Raw genomic sequence first — 13,461 nt, forward strand, 5'->3', positions numbered from 1 at the left:
TATATATATATATATAGCAGGATTTTCTCAGTCACTCTGACTTTTTACCCTGCTCCAGATTTTTAATCTTCATTTTCAACTTAATGGTATGGAAGTATGAATAAATTATTTTTGGAGTTATTTTCTCACTTTATTTCATATTTTATTGGATATCCAGGATTTAATTATATGGGGATGTAATTACAGATTGTTGAATCAAAAAGCTGGTGTCCATATTCATATTAATAACAAAAAAATATGTACTTCACATATACTACTGAAATATGCTTACCGTTTAGGTACCAGAGTCACCTACATTAAAAATACTAAGTAGATAACTACCAACTACTGAGATACATTAAGTTTTGTGTATTTTTTTCAAATTTAGTCCTTCGAGCATGACACATTTTCAAATGCACAGAATCAGTTGCATCAAAATGCAAGTTTTGCATCTTGCTGCCCTCTTGCAAAAATTTCTGAGGATACCCATGCTTGCAAATGATACTCGTGAATGAAAACCCTAAAAAAGTTATCACACAGATGGCACAACTGTTGTGTAAATTTGTTGTTTTATTTCTATGTGGAGAACTATGGTGAGTGATGGCACATGTGTTCAGGATGGGATGGCAACCACACTAACTTTGTGAGAGGAAGTACCCACATGGACATGAATACATGAGCTCCTAGCATTGCCTTCCTATACTGGAGAAGCACAACATACTCTAAGAATAAATATAACTGTGACATTGGTTACATTTGAACTCAAACAAATTTAATATTCCAGAATTAAATTTTCACTCTGCAGAAGAGTCTGCACTGATATAAAACTTCCTGGCAGATTAAAACTGTGTACCGGAATGAGACTCAAACTCAGGATCTTTGCTTTTTAAAGGTAAGTGCTCTACCATATAAGCTACCTAAGCACGACTCGCAACCCATCGTCTGGGGTGTATTTTTCCTTCTTTTCCACTGCTGTTTGTTTTGTAAGATTTTTGGTGGGTCTTATACCAGCACTAGTGGGAACTTGTGTTCCTGTCCGATATAACAGGGCAATATTTTGCCAACCCCATCACACCAGCAGATGAAAATAGTATTACCTTTATCCTTTTGGTGGTCCGGATCCTTATGTGCCACCTCCCTGTGAATCCACCAACTGCGGTGAAGATCCCTGGAATGCTTCCGCAAGTTCTCTCTACTGCGCTGCTAAAATAAATAGCCACATTTCTCAAAAACAGTGGTATATTTTGACCAACATTTTCATTATTAATATTCACACATGACTAACAATTGCTATGGTAATACCACTCTCTTGAGTACATTCAAAAGTCAATACATGCATACCTGAGAGAAAAAACTAGAAAAACAACTACCACTCTTCAGTTGCTCATTATGCCCTTGTTGGTGTGTTGTTTACTCCATGGCTCTCGGATTCAGGCACTTGCTGCTCCATGGCACCAATGATTCCCCATTTGTACTGGCTCCACCACTGCTTCACATTCACTGTATACAAGAAAGGAAAACACGCAGTTTCCCTTTCCCACTAAATTTATCCTTATTCAATTTACTCACAAGCATCTCTTGTTGATGGCTTTCCAAAGGTGTGTTGGGATGTTTACAAATATCCCGAAACACTACATATCCCACCACTCAGACAAGAGATCTCGTGCTTAAGTCTCTAGTCACATACACATTTTTACTAACAATTCTATTATTATTATCATCATCCTACTCTTACATCTTTAAACTGTCTGTACATAATCTCTCCAACATAACTTTTTATAGTTGTTAATGATCGCTCATGATTATGTTCACTTAATTACTTAAGTACTTTGTTCCTATTTGGCAGGATTCATTCATTTTCTTCATACTTATAATATTATTTCTCATATCTTGTTACTTTATTTAACAGTGTGGCTATCTTTTCTGGATCAGCCGAAGTATCTGAAAAACGTGCATAGCAATACAAACAAATTATTTGTAATTAATATTATTCTTAAGTTCCTTTTATTTGTGATCCTCTTGACCCCATAACCAATTAACCATTTTCATTTTTGATTTAAGACAATCTTACTATCATATCTACTGGATACTTGTGACACATTTATTCTGATATATTTAAACCTCAAAATATTATTCCTCTTTAAGTAGGTAGCGCAATATTAACCTTCTTTACATAGATAGCTCATCTTTCGTTAGTATACTGATTATAAACTTTCTGAGTTTCCATTATAGTAACATCTAGTTCTTCTCTTTTTAGAGAATTTCACTTCCTTAATATGCCACCTTCCAGGAGTACAGACTTGCGTTCCAAAGCTTTTGCGCGCAATTATGTTGAGGTGTAACTTGTCCCCACCACTGCGCTCGTATCCTTTCACCGCTTTACTATAAACCATTGGGAAAAACCTCTTGTTATTTATAACCAATTTTAAGAATAATCATGGATTACCCTTTTAACAAAACATATCCTCACTTTCACCAAAGACCACTTCTGTGCCTCATTACTGTGAAATATTTCTATTTCATTCACTGTGGTAGTGCCCCATATTAATTCCTATTCTACTGTGGTACAGAAAGTCTTTTACTTACTACCTTCATATTTCAACTCATCTATTGACGACACTACATGTCTAAGTATTCTTAATTGCACTGTATTCTTTCTCTTGTTCTCTCTCTTTTCTTAAAACCCAATCTCCAGCTAGGTTACCAATTCAAAACATTGCAGTTTCTACTGCCCTCTTGTCATCCTATTATTATAGTCACGTCAAATACTATTTAGTTCTTGGTTGCTTGTCCTCTCTCCCCTCGTAATTTATGATGTGACTCTCTCTCTCTCTCTCTCTCTCTCTCTCTCTCTCTCTCTCTCGCCACACACGCACTCTCTCTCTCTCTCTCTCTCTCTCTCTCTCTCTCTCTCTCTCTCTCTCTCTAATCAAACTGTGCAATAAACAAACTTAAAAATTATATAGATTTAAGTTTATTTATTGCACAGTTTGATTATATTTCTTTAGTTTGTTGGCATTATATAAACTTTTCTCCTGATCAATATGTGGGTCAATTAAATAGTATACTTTCGGATGTGGACTATCCATGATCTTAAATGGTCCTGCATATTTCATAAAAAATTTCTGCATTTCCTTTTTAAGATTAGAACTATGATGTACTTCTTTCACCAGCACAAGATTGTTTATTTCAAATGTTGGGTTTATTGCTGACATATTATAATTATTTACTGGTTTTGAGGTGTAAACACCTGCAAGTTTATGTTATCAATCTGATTTCTTACTCCTCTATGGTTATTGTGATTTGGACCATTATCCCTGCTGTGAACAGTTTCATTACTGCTTATTCTACAATAATTAGATTCATCTCCTGCAGACCTTGCAGAAATAGCACTCATGGAAGAAAGGATATTGAGGAGACATAGCATACTCACTGCCTGGGGGATGTTTCCAGAATGAAATTTTCACTTTGCAGCAGAGTGTGTGCTGATATGAAACTTCCTGGTGTATTGAAACTGTGTGCCAGACTGAGACTCAAACTTGGAACCTTTGTCTTTCATGGTCAAGTACTCTACCATTTGAGCTACCCAAACATGGCTCACAACCTGTCTTCACAGTTTTAATTCTGGCAGTACCTCGTCTCCTAGTTCTGTAAGGACTACAGGAGAGCTTCCGTGAAGTTTGGAAGTTAGGAGATGAGGTTCTGGCAGAATTAAAGCTGTGAGGATGGGTTGTGAGTCATCCTTGGGTAGCTCAGATGGTAGAGCACTTGCCCACCGTAGACAAAGGTCTTGAGTTCAAGTCTTGGCCCAGCACACAGTTTTAATCTGCCAGGAAGTTTCAAATGAAATATTAATGAAATGTTATTCTGATTCCATCGCTCTTGTGAGAAACTTGTATGTAGTGGTTTCATGTTGAACATTCATATCTGATTTTATCTGAAGGATACTGTATATGTTTGTGAACAATGTGTAGAGTATATAGAAGGAAGATGTCTGCATAATGATTCAAGAAAAATAGAAGTTGCTGTATTACTTTTCCTTCCAGCAAGAAGTGAGCAAGGAGGAGACAGAGTCTTTTATCACCACATCTAATGCAATGCTTGAACAAAGTAAGGGACTAAGAAGAACTACGAGGTGTGGCTAGAAAAAAACCGGACTAGTACTGGTGAAACAATAGAACGAATGCAATAAGGCTGAAAGTCGCGTGGCCTGTCACGTGACTCTCGCTCTGCCTACTGCTCGAGTTTCATCTGCCTCCTGCACTCAGTCTGCCTGTGGCGTCTGTTTTAAGTAGTTGACGTTTTGTCTGTGTGTCGGAAAATGTTGAGTGTACAGAAAGAACAGTGTGTTAACATCAAATTTTGTTTCAAACTAGGAAAATCTGCAAGTAAAACGTTTGTAATGTTACAACAAGTGTACGGCGATGATTGTTTATCGCGAACACAAGTGTTTGAGTGGTTTAAACGATTTAAAGATGGCCGCGAAGACACCAGTGATGACACTCGCACTGGCAGACCATTGTCAGCAAAAACTGATGCAAACATTGAAAAAATTGGTAAACTTGTTCGACAAGATCGCCGTTTAACAATCATAGCAGTGTCTGAGTTAACAGGAGTTGACAAGGAAAGTGTTAGGCAGATTCTTCATGAAAGTTTCAACATGAACAAAGTGTGTTCAAAAATGGTTCCAAAGTGTCTCTCAATTGAACAGAAGGAACGCCGAAGAATGATTTGTTCTGACATCCTGGAAAACATTGAAAGTGATCCCACCTTCTTACAAAATGTTATTACTTGCGATGAATCGTGGTTTTTTACTTACGATCCCAAAACTAAACGCTAATCGATGCATTGGAAAACTCCTGGTTCTCCACGACAAAAAAAAGCACGAATGTCAAAATCGAAATTCAAGGCAATGATGATTGTTTTTTTGACATCAAAGGGATTGTGCACATTGATTGGGTACCAGAGGGACAAACAGTGAATCAGCATTACTACATTAGCGTCCTGGTTACCCTACGTGAGCGAGTACGGAGAAAACGGAACGATTTGTGGAGAAAAAAGTCATGGATCCTTCACCAAGACAATGCCCCAGCTCACAGTGCGTTGTCAGTGAAGACGTTTGTGGCAAAACACAACATTCCCATCTTAGATCATCCACCCTACTCACCTGATTTGGCCCCCTGTGACTTTTTTCTTTTCCCTAAAGTCAAGTCAGCTTTGAAAGGAACTAGATTTGAGACTGTTGAAGCAGTAAAAGAAAAAGCGACGGAAGTAATGTATGGACTTACCGAAAATGATCTGCAGCATTGCTATGAACAGTGGAAAATTCGTATGGAGCGGTGTAGAGACCGAGGAGGAGAGTACATTGAAGGAGATAACATGAAATTGTAAATAATTGTAAATAAATGTTTTTTCCAGCATCAGTCCAGTTTTTTTCTAGCCGCACCTCGTATATTAAATCTTCATTTATTAAGTGATGTCTGGACCCAACCAGAATACTACCTAAATAGCAGCTTGTTACTTTTAGATGCTGATTCAGCTCTAAAGAAATGCTTGGAGGAGACAAAAGATGGTAACATCGATGCAGGAAAGCCACATTGGTCCCTAAATAGTAGCCTGCCAGGTTTACAGTTTGAGTGTGGGCTTTTTTTGTTGTACATAGTTCATTTCTGTGACAGGAAGCTATGGAAGCCTTCTTTGCCTACACTGATAGTACCAGCTCTCTTCTCCTCAGGCCATTTGTGCAGTTTCAATCAGCTGCCGTGTAAATTTGCTCAGTACAGCAGCTATCTACAGTCAGATTAGCATAAGAAGGTGTCTCATAAAAATATTATACAATTTCTGCAACAAGATATAGCATTACACTTGAGTACCTCACAAATAGTGTTATGTTGGAAAACCCTCAATCTAATCATTATTTGCTTGGAAGTGTTTTTATGTTGTAACAAATTGTTGACATCACAAAAAATATTTCTGACAGTAGCAAGTTAATCAACATTTTAAAAATAAAACTGAAATGTTGTAGGGTAAATTACATGCTTAAAAATACATTTTTGTACTGTTGAAATGAAGAGAGAACTTTTTCTTGCATACTAGTTTTAATTAAATATTTTTGGGCAGTTTAGAAGTTAATTTGTGGCAGCCTAAAACTGGCCTCCCTCTCCTAGTACACCGAATGGTGAAAATTGATTTTAAATATGTGTATCCACCAAGAAAAACCAAGCCAAGCATTAATGTCGATGATGCAATCTTTGAAGGAGAGTTAAAGCAACAGCTTGTAGGAACATTGTAAGTGCAAGCTTTTCACAAAACTAGAAAACCACTCTCTGTTTAATTGTAATTGGAAGAGCAAAATATAAATTTCCTACTTGATGCCATGTTAAATGTGTGTTAATGTCCTATCTGAAGCTTTTAATTTCCTCTGGATTCCAGACACTATGACGTTCACGATTCAGTTTGTTCTTAAGGATTTATTTTAAAATGTGTATTTCCCAATGTATCCCATTTCTTACATAAAATGTCTTGTGGTAAGTTTGGGAGCAATTAGACAATTGTTGTCTTATTCACTTTAGGAAGCTGTTTTCAGAGTATCATGTCAAATATGCAACAGATCAATGACTTCTTGTCAGGTGGATTTCAGTCTTTGCTTCTAGATGGAGCCTTTTCAGTCTATCTTTCAGCTAGTTTGAAGCTACCCTCCAGCTTTTCCTATCTTGTACTAATCTTATCTCCTTGTAACTACTCCACCTAACATCTTATATATAATCTGCTTTTCATTTTCTAGCCCTTATCATCAAGCAATTTTTCCTCCCCTAATGCTCCTTTAAGCACCAAGCTAACTATAACACAGCTGATGCCCCCCTATCCTGTCCCTTCTGCCAAGGTTCTTCCATAGACTCTTTAATTGTGTTTCTTCAATTCATGCTTTATCAGTCCATTCAATTTTTAACATTCTTCAATTGGAATGCATTTCAAATGCTTTCAGATTCCCAATGGTTCACATTTCTCTTTCGTACAACGCTGTGCTCCAGACATACTCTTCCAGGAGACACTTCTTCCTCAGTTCCATATTAATATCCAGTATCAGCAGAGTTGTTTTATCAAAGAAAGCTTTATTCCTCTTTGCCAGGCTACTTCTGATATCTTCCTTGTTTTGTCCATCCCACACGGCCTTGCTTTCTATGTAGGGGAAACTCTTTCACTTCCTCCAACAATGTGTCATTCCTGATTTTGATGTTAAGTACTTCAATATTCTTATTTCTACTACTATTCATCACATTTTTCTTTGCTTTGTTTATGCTTAAGTTGTATACTGTACTGTCCAGTCCTTCCCACAGGTCTTTTAAGCCTGCATTACATCTGGCCACCAGCACTGGTATCTGTTCCTATTGCACTTTTATACATTTTACTTATTTCCATAATTGTTTGCTCAGTGTACAAATTGAACAAGAATGATGATAAGCTGTAGCCACCTTGTACAATTACATTAATATGAAAGTTTATTTCTTGATCTTCCATTTTCATTATTCTCCTTGTATTTTGTAGAAGTGTTGTATACATAATTTATCTGTCTCCTCAAGGTAACCATGATATTCTGAGAATTGTAAACTTCATATTCCGCCTTATATGATTGAAGGCTCTTTCTAGTGACAAAAGCTTTGAATGTATCCTGATTTTTCTTCAGTTGGCCTTCTAATACTAAACAAAATGTTAGAATTACTTCTCTGGTGCATTTTCCCTTCCTGAAACCAAACTGATCTCCCTCCAGTACATCTTCAGTTTTTCTTTCTTTTTTTCTATATATTACCGTGGTCATCAATTTACACATACATTATTAGAGGGCAGCAAATCATCAGTCTTGATGTGAGAGTTTAATATGCAAACATTGTTGTTGATTACATGCACAATGTTGGACAATGTCTGCACCTCATTATAGATTTTTACAGTATATGGTCCCTGCCATAGAGATCTTATCTATCATGAGAGCTTTTACGATATTTAGGAGGATTTTCAGATGATCTGGTCTTGCTATAGTGATTGGCAAGTCTCTAGACACAAACAAATTCCAAATATTGCACTTCACATATATGATATAGCAAATATCATATTGTGGTTCATTGAGAAGCCTCGCATAACCCTTCAATAACTAGTCGCCGCAGGCTATTCTCCCTTCCCAAGTACGTACTGTGCAGAGACCAGAGGAATAAAACTAGAGATTGTAGAGTAAAAAATTGTTTTTCCTGCATAACACATGTGAATGGAATGGTAAAACGGGGAGGGGGACAGCAAGTGTAAGGCACTCTGTGCCACTAACATATAGTGAAATGCAGGGTATGTGTATAGATGAAGATATGCTTACCTGTAGATATTTCTGCTCAGCATAAGATATGAGGACTGTGGGAGAAGACTTTTGGTAAAAGCTTCATGTAAAAGATGACTCATATATTATCATCCAGCATGAGGTCAAGGCTTATTCATGGGCTATGGAAAAAAACTATTATCAGTTGAAAGCGGCTTCGCTATTGAAAATTGTATGCACCTATTGAACTGAAATTAACTTGATTGTAAATGTTAAAGGAAGACATAACTGCCAGGAAGCTGCCATACGGCTTCACTTTATTCAGTAAATAGATTTTTTAGCATTTTCATCATCTGAAGTTGCATTATCATCATTAAAGTCATACCAACTAACAATGATGATCCTTTGTCACCATGTGCCATGATTCATTGAACATTATTTTACTTATTATAACTGATGCACTCCACCAGTTACACTGAAAACATGAAATAACAAGTGTGTATTGTTTGTGTTCTGTCAAGGTCATTCTGAGATGACTGACTTACATAAAAGAAAGAAATCAAAGTAGAAATTATAAATAACTAAGAAGCACTACATATTAGCTTTTAATCAATTATGGGTGTCTTTCAATAGTGACTGTTTAGCAGGAAATAAGTCATTCGGGGTCAATGCACAATATAATCATCATAAGAAATAGAGTAGCTCTACTATATGGTGATCATATATTATTTGCAACAGTTGACGCATTTTCAGAAAGAAATACCCTCAGTAACACTGCTTGCATTTCGATGGGACTGATTCACTCTACATGTCTTCCATTGAGTCCCTTCATGCCCTTGGAGCTTATTAGATTACTTGAAGACCTATAAATGCACACAGCAACTACCCCAAGTTCCTGCAGTTTATGTGCTTAGTAGCAGGCTTAGGAAGCCGTACATGAGGTGAACGTCACATTTGTGTGGGCATATATAAGCCAGATTTTAAATGTCTTGTGCAGATTCCTTAAGAAGGCGTGAGTGAGCCATTTAGCAACAATGGTTGTAAATTTCAAAGTTTTTAAGAAATGCTCTCCAAATGGAAAACTTACATTATATTTGGGGAAAAGGGACTTTGTAGACCATATTACTGGCACTGAACCAATAGGTAAGCTCATACTATCTGTTAATGTTTATTATTTATTGTTTAACTGTTTTAGTCTTGCTAGGTGAAACAAACTGCTTTCTTCTCATGTCTGTGAATCAGTTACTCTTGAAGGAATACATCTGTAGTAAACTTTTATAATATTTCTCAAAGTACTAATTCTCTTTAGTAATATTACATTAACAAAAAGATACAAATTTTGCAAGCAATATGAGTGTTTATGAACTTCAAAGTGAGCATTTGTCTAATGATGTTGCATAGTGACAACCAAACCAGATGTGATACAGATACAGTTTTTTGAAGTGCTTAGGGATGTTTATTCAGGCTGGCCCAGTCATGTTAATAAAAACAAATCTCCTGTATTTTTGCTGTATTTTGCCCACCTCTGCAAACTACAAGTTTCCTTTTTTTATTGTTACTCATATTATTAAACATCTATGCTCACAAAATGAATGAATAAATTTTCACCATATTTTTACAGAATTGTTGTGTAAGTGCAACATGACTATACCTGGCTGCTTAATAGGGACATATTTATTCTCTAAGCCAACTGTTTGTGATGCTGTATGCCCAATTGCAAGGAAATGAAAAAGGTAGTTAAATAAGCTATTCCAATTTATGTTTTCTCTACAACTTTTACTTACAAACATTGAAGGTAATAAGATGCAGCTGTGGTACAAACTACATGTTTGAAATCACTCTTAGTTAAAAATTTTCTTTGTGAAAAAAGATGAGAGAAAAATCTTGTATTTCCAAGACACAAGATTCTTAGTAAAATAGAAAATGAAGACAGGCACAGGCTGCTGGGTAGAAAGGTGTAATTAATGGCTTCAATAAATTCTCATAAACAGTGCTAGGACCTACTACATACTCATTGGATGGAATTTGGGGGGGGGGGGGGGGGAGCAGAGGCAATAATTTCAAAGTTTTGAGAGTTAAGATTGAAGTCTACTGATCTATAATCTGGTAAGAAAGTCTAAGGTATTATTCATATGTGAAGTTTTAATCTTCAGCAGACTATACATTCTGGTTTAGATTTTCCTAAATCGCTTCAGGCAGTGCTGGAATGGTGCCTTCAAGAAGGTAACAGCTAAACACTAGTCCTGTCCCTCCTCATTAAACCACTGTATATCAAACTGGCAGATCCTATAGCATTGTAAAGTGATCCTTCAATCACTTAACATTAATAGTCATGACAGCATAAAAGTATGTGGTGACAAGAAAACAGATATCTGGCTTTGAACAACTAGCATTTTCCATACCTTCCATGTATTCTTAACTGAAGTACAGGACTTAGCTGTGCCACCTGTGATTTGGGCCTTCTGGGGAAAGATCTCAATAAGCACAATACTATAGTGCCTATCGAAGGTGCTAGGAACAGTTTTGATAGTAACACCAACCATGTGTTTAAAGATGACAAAAAGCATGACTCTTGGAACACCCTTCACAGAAATGTGAATACTGCACACTCTTTGAGTGATACAACATTGTGAGGATAAAGCATTCTATCAAATGTGTAAATGCAGAGCTACAGAAGTCATTCAACAGCAAATATTTTAAACTTTGTTTGATACCCGCATGTGATGGTACTTTTGAAATAAACAGTGACATAGTACAAAGTCAGTTGCACATATAACTGATGCGTTCCACATCCATGAAAGTTCTCCTTCATAAGAGGACAGAATGTGTGAATGAACAAAGAATTCTTATTCACCTTGAATTTTAGACTCATAGCTAAGAGAAATGAGCTGAAGCTATTAAACAATGGGAATGTAAGCAAACAATTTGTTATAATTTCCGAAATAAAAAAAAAAAGTTCTGATATTTCGCTGATTAAGTTGCAAACTTTTGGCAGACAAAAAAGAGAGTGGGTTCTGAATTTGTTGTATTTGTAAGAATATAAATGTGGAATGAGATTGTGTTCCACATGCAACCCACAGAAAACTTTTTGGCGCCTGTGACTGAAGTACCAATGTAAATATCTGAGAGTAAAGCAGTCTTTATCACTGTGCCTGATGATAAGTCAGCAGTTCCCCTGTTGATAAGTCAACAGTTCCTCTATGTGGTGAGCAGCAATCTACCCTTTGTAGATTGTTGTTATTCCATCCCTGACTTTCCATTGTTTGAGACTACAGTCTTTGACCCTTCTGTATTGGCCTAATTTAGATACAGAAATGCTACGAGCACTATGTATCTTATTCTACCTTATCAGCTCAACAGTGATGTGAGAACACAGTGTTTTGTTGTCCCTATGTAATTTAAGTAAGTGCCAATGGACTTAAAGAAGGAACTAACAAGAAATGCTGTTGTAAACAAAAGATAGGCAATGACAGAAATTTTTCAGTAGTGATTGTTGCTATGCTGTTCAATTACTAATGTCTTGTAGAGCAATAATTATCTTTTAGTTCTTTACCAATTTTTACTCCAAGCAATAAATAAATCATTTTTGTCCAGATATAACAAATAATTCATGTTTGTTCAGAAGTTCATGCTAGCCCACCTTTCCTTGTCTCTCATACTTGTGCTAAGGGCTCGTTTCCTCCTGCTGGTGATAGTCTTAATATTAATCAACTGTATCAGCTACCAAATATTTCATAAACTGACTCTTTTTCAAGACTGAAGCACCAGCTCCAAAAGTTGTATAATCTGTTCCCTCCATCATGCCTAAACCAACAGATTAACACATCCATTTGCTAATACTAAAGGGTTGCATGATGATTCACCATGAAACTAATACAAAATGGAATTGACTGATTGTAGAGGAGAGAGGGAGAAGGTGGAGTGGTACAATGCAGTGATCATCCGATATTTGAAGAAAACGCACCGGAGTGTGATTTGGTCAGATCTCATACTTACACATGAAAAGCTGGAGATCTGCCTGAAAATCCCAGTCTGGTATAAATTTTCATGTGTATTCCATTGCACATTCAGCATCTGCAAATGGATTTCAATGATGTCATACACTATGTGATCAAAAGTAGCCGGACACCTGGCTGAAAATACAAGTTCGTGATGCCCTTTATTGGTAATGCTGGAATTCAATAAGGTGTTGGCCCACCCTTAGCTTCCACTCTCACAGGCATATGTTCATTCAGGTGCTGGAAGGTTTCTTGGGGAATGGCAGCCCATTCTCCATGGAGTGCTGCACTGAGGAGAGGTATCAATGTCGGTCGGTGAGGCCTGGCATGAAGTCGCCATTCCAAAGGTGTTCTATACGATTCATGTCAGGACTCTGTGCAGGCCAGTCCATTACAGGGATTTTACTGTCATGCAACCACTCCACCGCAGGCCATGCAATATGATCATGCTGAGAGATGCAATTGCCATTCCTGAATTGCTCTTCAACAGTGGGAAACAAGAATGTGCTTAAAACATCAATGTAGGCCTGTGCTGTGATAGTGCCACACAAAACAACAAGGGGTGCAAGCCACCCATGAAAAATACGACCGCACCGTAACACCACTGCCTCCAAATTTTACTGTTGGCACAACACATGCTGGCAGACGATGTTCACAGGGCATTCGCCACACCCACACCCTGCCATCAGATCGCCACATTGTGTACCATGATTTGTCACTCCACACAATGTTTTTCCACTGTTCAATCATCCAATGTTTATGCTCCTTACACAAAGCGAGGTGTTATTTGGCATTTACCGGCATGATGTGTGGCTTATGAACAGCCACTCGACCATGAAATCCGAGTTTTCTCACCTCCTGCCTAACTTCCACAGTACTTGCAGTCGATCCTGTTGCAGTTTGGAATTTCTTTGTGATGGTCTGGGTAGATGTCTGCCTATTACACATTATGACCCTCTTCAACTGTCAGCGGTCTCTGTCAGTCAAAAGCAAGGTTGACCTGTATGCTTTTGTGCTGTATGTGTCCCTTCATGTTTCCACTTCACTATCACATCAGAAACAGTGGACCTAGGGATGTTTACGAGTGTGGAAATCTCACGTACAGACATATGGCACAAGTGACACCCAATCACCTGACCATGTTCGAAGTCTATGAGTTCTGTGGTGCACCCCATTCTGCTCTCT

General features: G+C 37.3%; 1 protein-coding gene and 1 long non-coding RNA gene across 2 annotated transcripts in view; one reads left to right on the top strand and one right to left on the bottom strand.

Annotated features, from left to right (window-relative positions):
• Window positions 1–1,076: 1,076 nt before the first annotated feature.
• Window positions 1,077–8,460, bottom strand: LOC124625731. Its single transcript, XR_006980712.1, has 3 exons — window positions 8,339–8,460; window positions 1,321–1,479; window positions 1,077–1,182 (listed from the first exon to the last, which is right to left on the bottom strand). It is a non-coding gene; the product is annotated as an uncharacterized LOC124625731 (long non-coding RNA).
• An 825-nt stretch (window positions 8,461–9,285) lies between these two features.
• The window catches only part of LOC124607525 (arrestin homolog), a 96,975-nt gene continuing 92,799 nt past the window's right edge, over window positions 9,286–13,461 (top strand). The window contains exon 1 of the mRNA XM_047139912.1: window positions 9,286–9,421. Within this exon, the coding sequence (XP_046995868.1) occupies window positions 9,313–9,421 (109 nt within the window). The 5' untranslated portion in view covers window positions 9,286–9,312. The remainder of the gene's footprint in view (window positions 9,422–13,461) is intronic.

The sequence above is a fragment of the Schistocerca americana genome, chromosome 1 (genome assembly GCF_021461395.2).
Source record: "Schistocerca americana isolate TAMUIC-IGC-003095 chromosome 1, iqSchAmer2.1, whole genome shotgun sequence".
NCBI lineage: Eukaryota > Metazoa > Arthropoda > Insecta > Orthoptera > Acrididae > Schistocerca > Schistocerca americana.